Source organism: Pristis pectinata, chromosome 39, assembly GCF_009764475.1.
Source record: "Pristis pectinata isolate sPriPec2 chromosome 39, sPriPec2.1.pri, whole genome shotgun sequence".
Taxonomy (NCBI): Eukaryota; Metazoa; Chordata; class Chondrichthyes; order Rhinopristiformes; family Pristidae; genus Pristis; species Pristis pectinata.
The window spans coordinates 4,532,576-4,552,595 of record NC_067442.1 but is presented as its reverse complement, the minus strand read 5'-3'; the positions used below and the strand labels follow the sequence as shown (position 1 = coordinate 4,552,595).

The window sequence follows — 20,020 nt, the reverse complement described above, 5'->3', positions numbered from 1 at the left end:
GTCGCCTCATTATAGGAAGGATGTGGAGGTGTTGGAAAGGGTGCAGAGGAGATTTACCAGGATGCTGCCTGGTTTAGAGAGGATGCATTATGAGGAGAGACTAAGGGAGCTAGGGCTTTACTCTTTGGAGAGGAGGAGGATGAGGGGAGACATGATAGAGGTGTACAAAATATTAAGAGGAATAGATAGAGTGGACAGCCAGCGCCTCTTTCCCAGGGCACCAATGCTCAATACAAGAGGGCATGGCTTTAAAGTAATGGGTGGGAAGTTCAGGGGAGATACCAGAGGAAGGTTTTTCCACCCAGAGAGTGGTTGGTGCATGGAATGCGCTGCCAGGGGTGGTGGTGGAGGCAGGTACATTGGTCAAATTCAAGAGATTACTAGATAAGCATATGGAGGAATTTAAAATAGAGGGATATGTGGGAGGAAGGGGTTAGATAGTCTTAGGCGAGGTTTAAAGGTCGGCACAACATTGTGGGCCGAAGGGCCTGTATTGTGCTGTACTGTTCTATGGTTCTATGCTTCCCCAGGGTTGGGGAATCAAGAACCAGAGGGCACAGGTTTAAGGTGAGAGGGGGAGAGATTTAATAGGAACCTGAAGGACAACTTTTTCACCCAGAGGGTGGTCCGTACATGGAACGAGCTGCCAGAGGGTGAAGCAGGTCCATTAACAACATTTAAAAGACACTCGGACAGATCCACGGATGGGAAAGGTTCAGAGGGATACAGACCAAACGTGGGCAAATGGGACTGGCCTGGATGGGAATCTTGGTCGGCAGGGACCGGCTGGGCCTGTTTCAGCGTTGTACGAGTCTGTGGTTCAAGTCTGGTTCAATAACATGTTTAAGTGAAGCTTCATTTGATCCTTATCCCTCTAACCCTTTCCCATCCGTGTTCCTGTCCAGGTGTCTTTTACATGTCCTTAATGTCCCTGCCTCACCCACTGCCTCTGGCAGCTCGTTCCACATACGGACCACCCTCTGGGTGAAAAAGTTGCCCCTCAGGTCCCCTTTAAATCTCTTTCCCCTCTCACCTTAAACACTCTGGTTTTGGACTCCCCCACCCTGGAGGGAGAAAAGACGGTGACCATCCCAGCTTATCTATGCCCCTCGTGGTTTTATCCACCTCTATCAGGTCTCGTTCAGGACGTCCCAAATAAAAAAGAATTCCTGATACAACCCATCTTCCCCCGGTTGTCCGGTGGACTTCTCTGCCTGTGCCATTCAAGTGCTCAGGTAGTCTCTGCTTCAGGGTGAGAAGGGGGAAAGTTCAAGGGAGATGTGCGGGGCCAAGTTTTGTTTTACACAGAGAGCGGTGGGTACCTGGAATGTGCTGCCAGGGGTGGGGGTGGAGGCAGATACAATAGAGGGGTTTAAGAGGCAGTTTGATATGTGGGGAATGGAAGGAGACGGACCGTGTGCAGGCAGAAGGGATTTAGTTTAATTTGGCATCGTGTTCAGCACAGGTATGGTGGGCCGAAGGGCCTGTTCCTGTGCTGTACTGTTTGATGTTAAATACATCATCCACTACTGTGTGATCCAGGTACCAGGCACTCGCTGGGTGAGAAAGATCCCGTCTAAATCTCTTCCCCTCAATCTGTGCCCCTCTGGGTCTATTCATCTCTGACGTGAGGGGAAGGTTTCCTGTGGTCCACCCTGTCTATACCCCTCATGCACCCCGCCTAAACCACGCAAAGTGTATTGGTATTGGAATTGGTTTATTATTGTCACTTGTACCAAGGTACAGTGAAAAACTTGTCTTGCATACCGATCGTACAGATCGATTCATTACACAGTGCATTGAGGTAGTACAGGGTAAAAACAATAACAGAATACACAGTAAAGTGTCACAGCTACAGGGAAGTGCAGTGCAGGTAGACAATAAGGTGCAAGGTCATAACAAGGTAGATCGTGAGGTCTCATCGTACTAGGGAACCGTTCAATAGTCTTATCACCGTGGGATATAAGCTGTCCTTAAGTCTGGTGGGATGTGCCCTCAGGCTCCTGTATCTCCTACCCGATGGAAGAAGAGAGAAGAGAGAATGATCTGGGTGGGTGGGGTCTTTGATTATGCCGGCTGCTTCACCAAGGCAGCGAGAGGTAAAGACAGAGTCCACGGAGGGGAGGCTGGTGTCCATGACGCGCTGGGCTGTGTCTGCAATTCTCTGCGGTTTCTTGCGGTCCTGGGCAGAGCAGTTGCCATACCAAGCCGTGATGCATCCGGATAGGATGCTTTCTATGGTGCATCAATAAAAGTTGGTGAGTGTCAAAGGGGACATGCCGAATTTCTTTAGCCTCCTGAGGAAGTAGAGGCGCTGGTGAGCTTTCATGGCCGTGGCATCTACGTGGTTGGACCAGGACAGGCTGTTGGTGATGTTCTCTCCCAGAAACTTGAAGCTCTCAACCCTCTCGACCTCAGCACCATTGACAGGTGCATGTACACCGTCCACTTTCTTGAAGTCAATGACCAGCTCTGTTGTTTTGCTGACGTTGAGGGAAAGGTTGTTGTCATGACACCATGTCACTAAGATCTCTATCTCCTTCCTGTACTCTGACATCATTATTTGAGATACAATGGTGGTATGATCTGCAAACTTGTAGATGGAGTTAGAACAGAATCTGGCCACACAGTCATGAGTGTGTAGGGAGTAGAGTAGAGGGCTGAGGACGCAGCCTTGTGGGGCACCAGTGTTGAGAATAATCGTGCCGGAGGTATTGCTGCCGATCCTCACTGATTGTGGTCTGTTGATCAGAAAGCCAAGGATCCAGTTACAGAGGGAGGTGTTGAGTCCCAGGTCTCGGAGTTTGGTGATGAGTTTGCTTGGTATTATAGTATTGAAGGCAGAGCTGTAGTCAATTAACAATAGTCTAACGTTGGTGTCTTTACTGTCCAGATGCTCCAGAACTGAGTGTAGGGCCAGGGAGATGACGTCCGCTGTTGACCTGTTTTGACGATAGGCGAATTGCAATAGGTCCAGGTTGTCTGGGAGGCTGGAGTTGATGGGTGCCATGACCGACCTCTCAAAGCACTTCACGATGGTGGATGTCAGAGCCATTGGTCGGTAGAGCCACTGTAACATTGGACCCGGGGTGGACATTAGACCCAGAGAGGATGTAAGACCTGGAATGGATGTAAGACCCAGGATGGATATTAGACCTTGAGTGGATGTAAGATCTGGGGTGGATATTAGACCCGGAGAGGATGTAAGACCCTGGGTGGATGTCAGAGCTGTGGTAGATGTAAGACCCAGAGAGGATGTAAGACCCGGGGTGGATGTAAGACCCGGGATGGAGATTGGACCCAGGATGGATGTAAGACCTGGGGTGGATGTAACACCAGGAGCGGATGTAAAACCCCTGGATGGAGATTAGACCTGGAGTGGATGTAAGACCAGGTGTGGATGTAAGACCAGGGGTGGATGTAAGACCCGGGATGGATATTTAGATTCAAGACTACAAAAAGACCCAGACTTGGTTTCAGAGCGAAACTACCCTGAGTCTCGCTGCAGTTCGACACAGAAGAACTGCTGTTTATGAATTCCAACATCCCATATCAATCACCAACCCCCACTCTCATTGCTCCCTGCTGCTCTCAAGCATCCCGCTGGGCCACGGAGTCGTACAGCACGGAAACAGGCCCTTCGGCCCAACTGGTCCCTGCCTACCAAGATTCCCATCCAAGCCAGTCCCATTTGCCCGCGTTTGGCCCGTATCCCTCTGAACCTTTCCCATCCATGGACCTATCCCAGCGTCTTTTAAGTGTTGTTAATGTGCCTGCCTCACCCACTTCCTCTGGCAGCTCGTTCCACGTACGGACCACCCTCTGGGTGAAGTGACCCCTTTTAAATCTCTCTCCCCTCTCACCTTAAACCTGTGCCCTCTAGTTCTTGATTCCCCAACCCTGGGGAAAAACACTGTGCACATTCACCCTATCGATGCCCCTCATGATTTTATACACCTGTATAAGGTCACCCCTACGCTCCAAGGAATAAAGTCCCAGCCTGTCCGACCTCTCCCTATAACTCAGGCCCTCGAGTCCCGGCAACATCCTCATAAATATTTGCCCTCTTTCCACCCTCCAGGGTGACTACCTCCCCTATCGACGCCCCTCATGATTTTATAAACCTCTAGATAAGGTCACCCCTCAGCCTCCGTCACTCCAGAGAATGAACCCAGCATCTCCCACCTCTCCCGACGACCACATCCCTCCATTCCAGGCAACATCCCGGTGAACCTCTTCTGCGCCCTCTCCCTGTCGTTCCGCACCCTTCCCACAGTGCGGTGTCCTTTCCTATCCACGCACCTCTACAGCTGATATCCGGCCTCTGATTCCCTTCGGAAGCTTGCAGCCCGTCCTCTGCTCCCTCCCCGCCTCCGTCCCCTTGATGCCTCACGCCCCCCCTGTTGTGGACTTTGCACCAGTCTCCTTGTTGGGTCAAGTCGAGTGGAGTTTATTGTCCTGAGCGCAAGTGCGGTGAGGCGCATGTACAATGGAAGACGTGCACAACAGGTGTGTAGGTACAGACAACACACATAATGTAAATTTTACATAAGATTATGCCATAGAGTGAGAAAAAACTCTGCAAAAAGCAAGACCTGAGTGAAAACACACCACCAGGTTCAGGAACAGTGGCTTCCCTTCAACCATTCGGTTCTTGAACTGACCGGCACAACCCTAATCACCGCCTCAGTACAGCAACTTGGGTGTGAGATCTGAAGGTATCCCGTGTTGGGGTGGTGGGGTGGGACCTGGTGGTGAAGGGATCCAGTGTTGGGATTGAGATCTGATAGTGAAGGGATCCGGCGTTGGGGGTGGGATCTGGCGGTGAAGGGATCCGGTGTTGGGCGTTTGACCTGGCGGTGAAGGGGGTGATCCAGTGTTGGATTTGATCTGGCGGTTGAGTGATCCAGCGCGATGTGATGGGACTCAGTGGTGGAGTTGGACGAACACAGTGACTCAAAGAGCCTCTCTCTCCCTCTGTCCCCCCTCTCTCCCCTCTTTCTCCCTTCCCCCAACTCTCTCGCTCTTTCTCTCTCCCTCGCCTCTCCCTCCCCTCTCTTTCTCTCTCTCTCTCCCCGTCTCTCTCTCTCTCTCTCCCCTCTTCCTCCCTCCCCCTCTCTCTCTCTCCCTCTCTCCCTATCTCTCTTCCCCTTTTTCCCCTGGGTGAGTCTCATACCCGTTCTCTCTGGTCCTTTCCCCTTCCTTCCGTGACCCCAAATTCCTAGGCACTAAACTGCATCTGCCCCCTCTCTGCCCAAGCACGCCAACTTGCCCGTCAACTGCAAGTCCAGCACTGACCACCCAAAGTTCACCACATCTCAGCGTTAGTGGCACCCATGAACTTGCAGACTGTTCCCCCTACACCCAAGTCCAAGTCGGACATACATCCAGTAAACCTCCGATAATCCGGCACATCCCAGACTTCGGCATTGCCAAACTATCCGATATTCCGGACCATAGGATGTCGGTCCCCATTAATTCTCTGACACACTTTTAATTCACTTTGTCCCAGATATTACACAGTATTAGAATAAGTTTTCCAGTGAACCGCATAGTGTTAAGGGGAGCGGGAAACAGGGTCCCAGTGGGTTTATAGGGAGAGAGGAACAGGGTCCTGGTGAGTTTAAAGGGAGCGGGGAATGGGGTCCCGGTGGGTTTAACGGAAGTAGGAAACTGGATCCCAGTGGGTTTAACGGGAGCAGGAAACGGGGCCCCTGTGGGTTTAAAGGGAGCGGGAACTGGGGTCCCAGTGGGTTTAAAGGGAGTGGGAAACAGGGTCCCGGTGGGTTTAACGGGAGCGGGAAACAGGGTCCCGTGGGGTTAACGGGAGTGGGAAACAGGGTCCCAGTGGGTTTAACAGGAGCGGGAACCAGGACCCCGGTGGGTTTAAACTTTGGGATCGCAGTTTCATTCGTAGGCAGGGATAAATTTAAGCAGAACATATTGGAAACACTCAACAGATCAGGCAGCATCTGTGGAGAAACATTTCAGCTGAGAGATCCTATAAACCAAGGAGCTATGTGTGTACCACCCTGGAATAAATTTTGAAACCTTGATATTGATCAGCCGGGAGTCTCAGAGACACCTCAAGGTTTCAGCGTTCCATTTGACAACTTTGTGAACTTCAGTGGCATGGAATCAATCAGTCGTCTGACACAGGAAGAGGCCATTCAGTCCATCTTTTCCATCCCAGCCTCTTTGCCAATCTTCACGAATCCCATTTGCCCCCATGAGCACTGTAACTTTCTGTACTGCTGCCTCGTTAGGTGTCTGCCAAAATGCCTCTGATTGTATCTGACTTTACCACTTCCACTGACAGCTCAACCCCTTTCAGTGTAACAAAAACTTGCCCCTCTCGGATTTCCCCCATGTAACCAGCCTCCCCTCCTTGTACTCAGTCTACACTTCCCACTGGCTCGGGAAAGCAGCCGGCATAATCAAAGACCCCCACCCACCCCAGACATTCTCTCTTCTCCCCCCTCCCATCGGGCAGAAGATACAAAAGCCTGAAAGCACGTCCCACCAGGCTCAAGGACAGCTCTGTTGTAAGACTATTGAACGATAAGATGGACTCTTGACCTCACAACCTACCTCGTTATGACCTTGCACCTTATTGTCTGCCTGCACTGCACTTTCTCTGTAACTGTGACACTTTATTCTGCATTCTGTCATTGTTTTTACCCTGTGCTACCTCGAAAGGTTGAGCGAGCTAGGGCTTTTCTCTTTGGAGAGAAGGAGGGTGAGAGGTGACTTGATAGGGGTGTACAAGAGGCATAGATCGAGTGGACAGTCAGAGACTTTTTCCCAGGGCGACAATGGCTAACCCGAGGGGACATAATTTTAAGGTGATTGGAGGAAGGTATAAGGGGGACGTCAGGGGTAAGTTTTTTTACACAGAGAGTGGTGGGTGCGTGGAACGCACTGCCGGCAGAGTTTGTGGGGGCAGATACATTAGGGGCATTTAAGAGACTCTTAGATAGACACATGAATGATAGAGAAATGGAGGGCTATGTGGGAGGGAAGGGTTAGATAGATCTCAGAGCAGGATAAAATGTCGGCACAACATTGTGGGCCAAAGGGCCTGTACTGTGCTGTAGTGTTCTATGTTCTATGTTCTGTTGTAAATGAAATGATTTGCATGGACGGCACGCAAAACAAAGTTTTTCACTGTACCTCGGTACATGTGACGGTAATAAACCAGTTGAAAATCCTTACTCTCAGCTTAAACCTCTACCTTGTTTCAGTAACGCCCCTACCCTCCACTGGAAAAACGTTCTGAGCATCCACTTTATCTGTGCCCCTCATGATACCTCCGTCAGGTCCCCCCTCAAGCCTCCATCAACAAGCCCAGCCTCTCGGATCCCTCCCCGTGACTACAGTCCTCCAATCCAGGCAACGTCCTGGCGAACTCCATCTGCACCGTCTCTCCAGTGTGACCTCTTGGTAAAAGGCCCAGTGATCTTAAACTCTTGTTCACGAATCCAGCACCCTTCTGGAGTTGGTGCCCTCCACGGTCTGGGACGGTGATTCAAACGTGTTGGAACGTAAGAAGCTGCAGAGAGTCGCAGACTCAGCCCCAATACATCACCGGCACATCCCTCCCCCGCCGTCGGCGGTACCTACAGGAGGCGCTGCCTCAAGAAGGCAACGTCCGTCGTCAAAGGTCCCCCCACCGTCCGGGCCGTGCCGTCTTCTCCCAGCTCCCGTCGGGCAGGAGGTACAAAAGCCTGAAGCCCCCACACCACCAGGTTCAGGAACAGCGACTTCCCTTCAACCATTCGGTTCTTGAACCGACCGACACAACCCTGATCACTGCCTCAGTACAGCAACCCTGCTTTGTACTACAATGGATTTTTTTTTGTTCTGGTTATGTTCTTTATTGTAAAAATTGTGTATAATTTATGTTTTTTCTTGTGAATGCTGCTTATCTGATGCTCTGTGCATGGGATGCTGCCGCAAGTAAGTTTTTCATTGCACCCGTGCGCACACGGACTTGTGCGTCTGACAGAAAACTCGACTTTGACCTTGAAAGACAAGACAAAATCAGAGACAAGTCGATGGTAGTGCGAGAGGTGGTCTGCAGTGGTTTGTTGCTGAGGTAGGCTCAGGCTTGTGCAGGTCAGGTCAAGAACCTGATGATTGAAAGTGGAATTGGGATTGGTTTATTATTGTCACTTGTACCGAGGTACAGTGAAAAACTTGTCTTGCGTACCGATCGTACAGATCAATTCATTACGCAGTGCACTGAGGTAGTACAGGGTAAAAACAATAACAGAATACAGAATAAGGTGTTACAGTTACAGAGAAAGTGCAGTGCAGGCAGACAATAAGGTGCAAGGGCCACGACGAGGTAGATTGTGAGGTCAAGAGTCCATCTTATCGTTCGATAGTCTTACAGCAGCAGGATAGAAGCTGTCCTTGAGCCTGGTGGTACGTGCTTCCAGCAAAACAACAGAGCTGGTCATTGACTTCAGGAAACGGGGGAGGGGTATACGTCCACCTCTCTACATCAACGGTGCTGAGGTCGAGAGGGTTGAGAGCTTCAAGTCCTCAGGAGCGAACATCACCAACAGCCTGTCCTGGTCCAACCATGCAGACGCCACGGCCAAGAGAGCTCGCCGGCACCTCGACTTCCTCAGGAGGCTAAAGAAATTCGGCACGTCCCCCTTGACCCCTCACCCAACTTTGTGCATCTGACAATAAATTCGGCTCCTTTGACCTTTAATCCTGCCCAATCTTTTCCCCCACAGTCGACCAATATCCCCTCCACCTCCACCCATCCCCAACTCCACACCCCCCACCCCAACCCCACACTTAAACCCAATCTGTGTCTGAAGGAACTTTAAGAAGTCGAAAGGGGACAGCTAGACAACTCTGGGGTGAGTGGGGGGGGGGGGGGTCAGGATTCAAGTCCAGAGTTTATCATATTGTGCACAGGTACGGTGAGGTACAGGTACAATGAAAGGCTTGCTTGCAACAGCATCACAGGCATGTAGGTACAGACAACACACAGCACATAAATTGTACATGAACTATACAAGACAGTGAAGAAAAAAACTGTACAAAAACAAGACGTTAGTGCAAAGAAACACACATAGAACATGGAACACTACAGCACAGGAACAGGCCCTTCGGCCCACCATGTCTGTGCCGAACTAATTAAACGCCTAACTAAACTAATCCCTTCAGCCGACACAGTGCCCGTCTCCCTCCATTCCCTGCACATCCCTGGGCCTGTCTAACAGCCTCTTAACCCCCTCTATCGTATCTGCCTCCACCCCCACCCCTGGCAGCACATTCCAGGCACCCACCACTCTCTGTGTAAAAAAAACTTGCCCCGCACATCTCCTTTGAACATCCCCCCCCCCACCTTAAATGCACACCCTCTAGTATTAGATAGTTCGACCCTGGGGAAAAGATACCGTCTGTCTACTCTATCTGTGCCTCTCATAATCTTATAAACCTCTATCAGGTCTCCCCTCAGTCTCTGCTGCTCCAGAGAGAACAACCCAAGTTTGTCCTTATAGCTCATGCCCTCTAATCCAGGCAGCGTCCTGGTGAACCTCTCCTGCACCCTCTCCAAAGCCCCCCACACCCCTTTCTTGAGGCAGCCCCTCCTGTAGATACCACCAACAGTGGGGAGGGATGTGCCCGTGATATATTGGGGCTGAGTCCACGACTCTCTGCAGCTTCTTACGCTTCTGCGCGTTCAAATTGCCGTCCCAGACCGTGATGTAACCAGAAGGTGGGGCGCACACACACACACACACACACACACACACACACGCACACACACAGACACGGACTCACACTGAGACACACACACACATACACACACATACACACTGGACACACACACACACTGACACAAACAGCCACACACACGGACACACCCTCACACAGACACACACACACATACACATACACACACGGACACATACACACATGGACACATACGCACACGGACACATACGCACGGACAGACACACACACACACACACACGCACGCGCGCGCACACACACACACACACACATACACACACACAGACATCTCGACAAACACACAGACACACACCCAGGCCAGTGTGAAACTGAAAATCTGCCGGGATGTTCTATCAGTCAGTTCCCATCCCAGGGACAGGGGAAGTACGGGTGACTGCCACTGAGCTTGGCTCCTCTGTTTATTTGACCTGAGGTCTGTGGAACCTCAGGGCAGCAACAACCTTTACGGAAGTGAAAGTGGAGTTCAGGGGTAGAGAAACTCTGACTCACAACGCAAGAGAGAGCAACTGCAAGTTCGAACTTCAGCAACACTCACTACCTTTGCTTAGTAAGATATAGAGTACAAGAACAGAAAGGGTAACATTGACGGGACGGTGCAGAGGGAGCCTCACCCTGTGTCTAACCCTGGGAGTGTGTGACGGGACGGTGCGGAGGGAGCCTCACCCTGTGTCTAACCCCGGGAGTGTGTGATGGGACAGTGCGGAGGGAGCCTCACCCTGTGTCTAACCCCGGGAGTGTGTGATGGGATGGTGCAGAGGGAGCCTCACCCTGTGTCTGACCCCGGGAGTGTGTGATGGGACGGTGCGGAGGGAGCTTCACTCTGTGTCTGACCCCTGTCCTGGGACTGAAGGATCTGATGGCTGAGTGTTGTCAGCTTCTGTATCGTTCTGCTGAGGAAGTTGTGAAATATTTCAGGAAGTGACTGTGACATGATCTGTATTTAGTAAAAACTTCATGAGAAATCACTATGCATTTGCAACAACTATTTCCTCGTGAAAACCCACTGAACAGATGACCAACAATTCCAGCCCCGGATTCACAGTGATTCCTTTGAAACAATGCCCACCTTGCCATGAATTACTGGATTTCCCTCTCCCTCTCTATCCTGCACATATTGGCTAAATTAGCCCAGTGTTTTATCAGACAGAAAGAGTCCGAACTGAGAGATTTCCCTTCAGCAAGGATCTAGATAGCTCCATGCCACTGAAGGCACGTGATCGATTGGGGCAATTTTCTAAGCTTCAGGTTCACAATAAAACAGCATTTGGGGTCAAAGAAAGGCTGAGGTCTTCGTTTGATCCCTGACCTTTGTTGACAGGAAAAGGGCTTCCACTGTTTCACAAACCAAACCAGGGAAAGGAATGGACAATCCCCAGAATTCAGACCACACTGATTTCTCATGTTGAACACAACCGACGTTAAAAAGTTCCCAGGACAGAGACAGCATGGGTCAGACACAGGGTGAGGCTCCCTCCGCACTGTCCCGTCACACACTCCCAGGGTCAGACACACAGTGAAACTCCCTCCACACCGTCCCATCACACACTCCTGGGGTCAGACACAGGGTGAAGCCTCCTCCACACCGTCCCATCACACACTCCTGGGGTCAGACACAGGGCGAAGCTCCTCTATTAAATCACACACTCACAGAACTGGGACAACCCCTTAATTTTCGTACTCTAGAGTTTCAATTGTGTCTTACAACATCAAGGAACGTTTCATGATCAGTCCACAGCAGGAGGACAGTACAGTTCTTAATCCTCACACTGTGGGAAGGAGGGGACTGCACTGGAGACGGTGCAGAGGGGCTTCCCCGGGACATTGCCCTGGGACAGAACATTTCAGATATGGGGAGAGGCTGGGTCTGTTCTCTCTGGAGCGGTGGGAGGGATCTGATAGAGGTAGACTACATTATGAGCTAGAATAGAGAGCAAGAAACCTTCTCCCAGATACAGACGTATCAGAAACTACATTGCACACGATACCACAAACCTCATTGACCAGTGGTTCTGGACAGTCGCAAGGCGTGTTGAATTTCATCGACGACCTCATTCCCCGAACACCACCTCCCAACGCAGATAGCTTGGAGTATTGTGCGCAGTTCTGGTCGCCCCCATCACAGGAAGGGTGGGAGGGCTTCGGAGAGGGTGTAGGAGAGGTTCACCAGGACGCTGCCTGGATTAGAGAGTATGAGCTGTAAGGAGAGGTCGGGTTGTTCTCTCTGGAGCAGCGGAGGCTGAGGGGAGACCTGATAGAGGTTTATTAGATTATGGGAGGCACAGATATTGAGTAGACAATCAGAATCTTTTACCCCAGGGTCGAAATGTCTAATACTAGAGGGGATACATTGAAGGTGAGAGGGGGGGAAGTTCAAAGGAGATGTGGGGGGGCGTTTTTGTTTTACACAGAGAGCGGTGGGTGCCTGGAATGTGCTGCCAGGGGTGGGGGTGGAGGCAGATACGATGGAGGGGTTTAAGAGGCTGTTAGACATGCAGAGAATGGAAAGGAGACGGACCGTGTTGCAGGCAGAAGAGATTTAGATTTATTCGGCATCGTGTTCAGCACAGACAATGTGGGCCGAAGGGCCTGTTCCCGTGCTGGACTGTTCGATATCCTAGGTTCTGTTTCCTTAACAAGGAAGGTTGACAGCTCAGAAGAGGGTACTGACGTTCAATGGTGCTTGAAGTGGTCCGAGAATCATAGTCACGAACAAAGATCGATCACGTCGGACGAGAGCTAACGAGAGCTTTAATCAAGGGTGTGCCACACTCAACTCTCCGAGAGAGACCAGAGTAGTTCCTACTTAAAACTGGCCCTTCCGCCCAACTCATTCGTGCTGAGTGTGGATACTATCGACTCCAATCCCACTTCCCGCCGCCTCATTCTCATCCATGGACCTGTGCAAGCGCCTTGAAAACATTGTTAATGTACCTGCCTCAACCACTTCCTCTGGCAGCTCGTTCCACATACGGACCACCCTCTGGGTGAAAAACTTGCCCCTTTAAGTCTTTCCCCTCTCAACCTGTGGCCTCTAGACTGCCCTACCCTGGGGGAGAAAGTCAGTGACCGTCCATCTGATCCATGCTCTTCATGATTTTATAAACCTCTATAAGGACACCCCTCAGCCTCTGACTGAACCCTACCTGTCCAATCTCTCCTGATAACCACAGCCCTCTGTTCCAGGCAACATCCCAGTGAGCCTCTTCTGCCCGATCTCTACTGTGGCCACGTAGTGTGGTGACCAGAACTGTACACAGTACTCCAAGTGCGGTCTCGCCAACGCCTTGTACAGCTGCAACGTGACGTCCCAGCTCTTATGATCCCTCGGCCTTTGAGGCAAGCGTACTAAATGCCTTCTTCACTACCCTATCCGCTGGTGGATTCCTAACATTGAAGGTGACAAAGGAAGATTTCACAGAGGCACTGGCGGGATTTGAACTCAGGTCTCTGGGTTGCTAATCCGGTAACTTAACCACTAGCGTCCGCACAACACGAATAAGGCGTACGGCACACTTGTCTTCATCGGTTGAGTACAAGAGTCGGGAAGTCACGTTGCAGCTGTGTAAAACTCTTGTCAGGCCGCACTTGGAGTATTGTGTGCAGTTCTGGTCGCCCCCATTACAGGAAGGGTGTGGGGGCTTTGGAGAGGGGGCAGGAGAGGTTCACCAGGATGCTGCCTGGATTAGAGAGCGTGAGCTATAAGGAGAGGTCGGACAAACTTGTGTTAAATTTTTTTAAAATTTTAGTTACAGCATGGTAACAAGCCCTTGCGGCCCAACGAGTCCGCGCCACCCCATTTTAAACCCATATTAGCCTACCCGTACATCTTTAGAATGTGGGAGGAAACCGGAGCACCTGGAGGAGACCCACGCAGAGACGGGGAGAACGTACAGACTCCTCACAGACAGCGACGGGAATCGAACGCCGATCGCTGGCGCTGTAATAGTGGTACGCTAACCGCTACGCTACCGTGTGTTTTCTGTGGAGCGGCGAAGGCTGAGGGGAGACCTGATGGAGGTTTTCGAGAGGCACAGATAGAGTAGACAGTCAGAATCTTTTCTCCCCTGGGTAAAACTAGAGGGCGTGCATTGAAGGTGAGATGGGGGAAAGTTCAAAGGAGATGTGCGGGGCAAGTTTTGTTTACACAGAGAGCGGTGGGTGCCTGGAATGTGCTGCCAGGGGTGGGGGTGGAGGCAGTTATGATAGAGGGGGTTAAGAGGCTGTTCGACGGACACATGGATGTGCAGGGAATGGAGGGAGACGGACTGTGTGCAGGCAGAAGGGATTTAGTTTCATTTGGCATCATGTTCAGCACAGACATGGTGGGCCGAAGGGCCTGTTCCTGCGCTGTCTGACGTTCTATGACTGAACGAAGGCAGATTTTTTTTTAAAGAGGGGCATAGTCGGCACAGACTTTGTGGATCCAAGGGCCTGTTTCTGTGCTAGCTCTCTCTCTGACCGCACCTCATGGCCCACGAGGGTTACGGACAAGGAAGCGGTGAGTTTAAAGTCAAAGTCGAGTTTACTGTCAGACGCACAAGTCCGTGTGTGCACAGGTGCAATGAAAAACTTACTTGCAGCAGCATCACAGGCACAGAGCGTCAGGGACACAACATTCACAAGAAAAACATGAATTAAACATAAATTATACACAATTTTTACAAGAAAGAACACAACTAGAACAAAATGAAAGTCCGCTATAGTGCAAAGCGGTCCCAGTGTTGCTGTACTGAGGCAGTGATTAGGGTTGTGCCGGTCGGTTCAAGAACCCAATGGTTGAAGGGAAGTCGCTGTTCCTGAACCTGGTGGTGTGGGGACTTCAGGCTTCTGTACCTCCTGCCTGATGGGAGCTGGGAGAAGACGGCACGGCCCGGACGGTGGGGGGAGATGGTTGACGACAGACGTTGCCTTCTTGAGGCAGCGCCTCCTGTAGATACCACCGACGGTGGGGGAGGGATGTGCCCGTGATGTATTGGGGCTGAGTCCACGACTCTCTGCAGCTTCTTACGTTCCTGCGCATTCGAATCGCCGTCCCAGACCGTGATGCAACCGGTCAGGACACTTCCAACAGCACATCTGTAGAAGTTTGTTCCAGTGTTCGGTGACAAGCCGAACCTCCTGAAAAAGTAAAGATGCTGGCGCGCCTTCCTTGTGATCGCTTTCCTTGTGATTTGGGATTGTTGGAGCTGGGATTTTGTGAAGAGGGATAATATTCTTGCCAATGGACTGAATGGCTGTCAGCTCTGTTGTACGTCAGCGCAATGATTCAGCCGAGAGGAAGCTCTTGCTTCCTGAACATCCTGGCACCCATAGGGCAGATCTGAAGTCTTGGAACGCTCCCATATCCTGTTGCTCTGCTTTCCGGGAAAGATCCGAGCTCAGGAGATTCGGAGTTGGCAAGCACTCTCGCGTCTTCTCGCCTCTTTCCCGTTCCGCTGCCTGGAAATCTCTGCAGACTTCTCCGGCTTTTCCTCACCGTTCACCCCCTCACCTGTACCCCCGTCACCCGTACCCCCCTCACCTGTACCCCCTCACCTGTTCACCCTTCACCCGTACCTCCTCACCTGTACCCCCTCACGTTCCCCCCTCACCTGTCCCCCTCACTTGTTCCCCCCACTTCCCCCCTCACCCGTACCCCCCTCACCTGTACCCCCTCACCTGTTCACCCTTCACCCGTACCCCCTCACCTGTACCCCCTCACTTGTACCCACCTCTCCTGTACCCCCTCACCTGTACCCCCTCACCTGTCCCCCTCACTTGTTCCCCCCACTTCCCCCCTCACCCATACCCCCCTCACCTGTACCCCCTCACCTGTTCACCCTTCACCCATACCCCCCACCTGTACCCCCTCACCTGTACCCCCTCACCTGTACCCCCTCACCTGTACCCCCTCACCTGTCCCCCTCACTTGTTCCCCCCACCCCCCCTCACCCATACCCCCCTCACCTGTACCCCCTCACCTGTTCACCCTTCACCCATACCCCCCACCTGTACCCCCTCACCTGTACCCCCTCACCTGTACCCACCTCACCTGTCCCCCTCACTTGTTCCCCCCTCACCTGTACCCCCTCACCTGCTCCCCACTCACCTGTACCCCCCTCACCTGTACCCCCTCACCTGTTCACCCCTCACTTCCCCTCACCCGTTCCCCTCACCTGTTCACCCCTCACTCCCCCTCACCTGTTCCAACTCATCTGGTCTCCCTTACCTGCTTCGAGGTCCCTCCCCTCCACATCTGGCATTCCAGACAGGACAGGCCACTGGCAGCCGATACCCATCCTTGCCAATGCGAGCCGGAGTAAACGCATTCCCGGAACAAGCCATGGGGAGTCAGGATGTTTACCACTGTGTAACCCCCGCTCTCCCTCTCTCTCTATCTGACAGGAGGCTCTGAACGCTGTGAGTGAGAATCAGGGCCTTTACGAATCCTCCTACACCCCAGGGCACCTGATCAAACCCGAGATCCCTGCCGGGGTCTACACACACTCAGCCAAGGGTAGTCCGGAGGTCGGAGACCCAGACTGGACCAGCCAAACCACTCGGGTGACGGTGAAACAGGAGGTGGACCAGGTGAATGGAACCAGGTGAGTCAACATCTGCAACTTGGAGAGGTTGGTGGGCTGCACATCTGGAGAGCAACAGACTTGACAGGCCGCTCACAGGATTCCCAGCCCAATGATGTCCGGAACACCGGATTCTCCTGTCCTCCTCTCCCTGTGCCTCCCGTTCTGGCACGCTGGCCTTCATCGGTCAGGGCACTGAATACAAGAGTTGGGATGTTCTGTTGTAGATGTACAAAATGTCGGTGAGACCGCACTTGGAGTATTGTGTTCAGTTTTGGAATTGCGATTGGAATTGGTTTATTATTGTCACTTGTACCGAGGTACAGTGAAAAACTTGTCTTGCATACCGATCGTACAGGTCAATTCATTACACAGTGCAGTTACATTGAGTTAGTACAGAGTGCATTGAGGTAGTACAGGTAAAAACAGTAACAGAATGTAGAATAAAGTGTCACAGTTACAGAGAAAGTGCAGTCAGGCAGACAATAAGGTGCAAGGGCCACAACAAGGTAGATTGTGAGGTCAAGAGTCCATCTTATTGTACTAGGGAACCATTCAATAGTCTTATAACAGCGAGACAGAAGCTGTCCTTGAGCCTTGTGGTACATGCTTTCAGGCTTTTGTATCTTCTGCCACATGGGAGGCGGAGAGAAAAGGACCCTGTTCTGGTCGCCCTGTTATAGGAAAGATGCCGTTAAGCTGGAAAGAGCGCAGAGGAGATTTACGAGGATGTTGCCGGGACTCGAGGGACTGAGTTATGGAGAGGGGTTGGGCAGGTTGGGACTTTATGTCTTGGAGTGTAGGTGTGACCTTATAGAGGTGTATAAAACCACGAGGGACATCGATAGGGTGAATGCACACAGCCTTTCTCCCCCGGGGTTGGGGAATCAAGAACCAGAGGACACAGGTTTAAGGCGAGAGGGGGAAGAGATTTAATAGGAACCTGAGGGACAACTTCTTGACCCAGAGGGTGGTCCGTACATGGAACGAGCTGCCAGAGGAAGTGGGTGAGGCAGGTACATTAACAATGTTTCAAAGGCACTTGGACAGGTCCATGGACGGGAAAGGTTCAGAGAGATACGGGTCAAACGCGGGCAAATGGGACCGGCTTGGATGGGAATCTTGGTCGGCAGGGACTGGTTGGGCTGAAGGGCCTGTTTCATGCTGTGACTCTCCTCCACAAAGAAGGATGTCTCTCTGTACCACAGCTGTGTCCAAAATGGCCCATTATTACAGGGAGAGGCAACAGACAACAGACAGGGGGTGATGAGGCAGAAGATGCTGCCCCTTTGATCCCACTGCCCCGCTAACGTCCCCTGGACCACCTTCTTCCCACCAACTCCTCCCCCCCGAGATTCTCCCCCTCACCCACACACCAGGGCATGATCCATAGCAGCTGATTAACCCACCAACCCTAGGAGACCACCCCCCCCACCCCCGGGGGAAACCCACGGGGTCACGGGAAAGCGTGCTGACTGCACATAGGCGTGCACACGTGCACACACACACACACATGCACACACACGCGCGCACACACACACACACACACACACACACACACACGCAGCACCGGAGGTCGGGATCGAACCTGGGTCTCCAGGGCTGGGAGGCAGCGGCTATACCCACTGCGCCACTGGGACCATCTGCCTCTTGAACGTACAGGTACACAGAACAGTACAGCACAGGAACAGGCCCTTCGGCCCAAAATGTCTGTGCCGTAAACAATGCCAAATTAAATTAAATCCCTTCTGCCTGCACACGGTCCGTCTCCCTCCATTCCCCGCATATCCAACAGCCTCTTAACCCCCTCTGTCGTCTCTGCCTCCACCCCCACCCCTGGCAGCACATTCCAGGCATCCACCGCGCTCTGTGTGAAAAAACATGCCCCGCACATCTCCTTTGAACTTACCCCCCTCTCACCTTCAATGCACGCCCTCTGGTATTAGACATTTCAACCTTGGGGAAAAAGATACCAGCTGTCTACTCTATCCGTGCCTCTCATAATCTTATAAACTTCTATCAGGTCTCCCCTCAGCCTCCACCGCTCCGGAGAAAACAACCCAAGTCGGTCCGACCTCTCCTTATAGCTCATGCCCTCTAATCCAGGCAGCGTCCTGGTGAACCTCTCCTGCCCCCTCTCCAAAGCCCCCCACACCCTTCCTGTAACAGGGGTGACCAGAACTGCACACAGTGTGGCCTGACCAGAGTTTTGTACAGCTGCACCATGACTTCCCGACTCTTGTACTCGACGCCCCGACCGATGAAGGCAAGCGTGCCGTACGCCATCTTTACCGCCCTGTATACTTGTGCGGCCACTTTCAGGGGGTGTTAGACTTGGACCCCAAGATCCCTCTGTACATCAATGCTTCTAAGTGTCCTGCCATTAACAGTGTACTGTCCCTTTACATCTGACTGCCCAAAGTGCGACACCTCACACTTGCCCGGATTAAACTCCATCTGCCGCTTCTCTGCCCATTTCTGCAACTGGTCGATATTCTGCTGGTGGGGACCGCTGTGTCCCATTCAGTGGATAACGGAATGAAGGTGAGCTCAAGCCGTTTTCAGGGGTCGAATGACTTTCGCGCAAAGGTAAATATTAGCGCCACAGGGGTTAGTCCACGTGAGTCCAAGCTTCGAGGTCCTGAATAACATTCTGGTATCCCCTGCAAATAAAAGTCATCTGTTAATGAGTTGTTTAGGACTCTAACGGAGATCTTTGCGTCATCCTTAGCCGGGGGAGAGATTCCGGGAGACTGGAGGGTTCAAGAATGTAGGAATAAGGGTTAAGATGAGAGCTTTATAAAACTCTGGTTGGGCCGCACTTGGAGCATTGTGTGCAGTTCTAGTTGCCCCTGTTACAGGAAGGGTGTGGGGGGGCTTCGGAGAGGGTGCAGGAGAGGTTCACCAGGACGCTGCCTGGATTAGAGGGCATGAGCTATAAGGAGAGGTTGGACAAACTTGGGTTGTTTTCTCTGGAGCGGCAGAGGCTGGGGGGAGACCTGATAGGGGTTTATAAAGTAGACAGCCGATACCTTTTCCCCCCAGGGTCGAAATGTCTAATACTAGAGGGCTTGCAGTTAAGGTGAGAGGGGGGAAAGTTCAAAGGAGATGTGCGGGGCAGGTTTTTTTTACACAGAGGGCGGTGGGTGCCTGGAATGTGCTGCCAGGGGTGGGGGTGGAGGCAGATACAATAGAGGGGGTTAAGAGGCTGTTAGACATACACATGGATGTGTGGGGAATGGAGGGAGACGGACCGTATGCAGGCAGAAGGGATTTAGTTTAATTTGGCATCGTGTTCAGCACAGACAATGTGGGCCGAAGGGCCTGTTCCTGTGCTGGAGGGTTCGATGTTTCATGTTCTACGGCGGTAACAATAAGCCAGGAAAGTCTGCCACTGCGATCAGAGAATCATACAGAAACAGGCCCTTCAGCCCAACTCATCCGTTCCAACCCATGTCCCGACCTGAATCCGTCCCATTTGCCCGTGTTTGGGCCATATTCCTCTGAACCTTTCCCATCCATGGACCTGTCCAAGTGTCTTTTAAATGTAACTGTACCCACCTCCACCACTTCCTCTGGCAGCTCGTTCCACACACCCACCACCCTGTGTGTGTGAAAATCTTGCCCCTTTAAATCTCTCCCCTCTCACCTTAAAACCTGTGCCCTCTAAGTTT

At 52.0% G+C, this 20,020-nt stretch overlaps 1 protein-coding gene across 3 annotated transcripts in view; it reads left to right on the top strand.

Moving 5' to 3' along the window:
- Positions 1-20,020, top strand: part of LOC127587239 (transcriptional regulator Erg-like) — a 64,939-nt gene that overhangs the window by 33,088 nt on the left and 11,831 nt on the right. For all 3 annotated transcript variants that reach the window (XM_052045505.1, XM_052045507.1, XM_052045506.1), the window contains exon 2: positions 16,168-16,367. In XM_052045505.1, the coding sequence (XP_051901465.1) occupies positions 16,168-16,367 (200 nt within the window). The remainder of the gene's footprint in view (positions 1-16,167; positions 16,368-20,020) is intronic.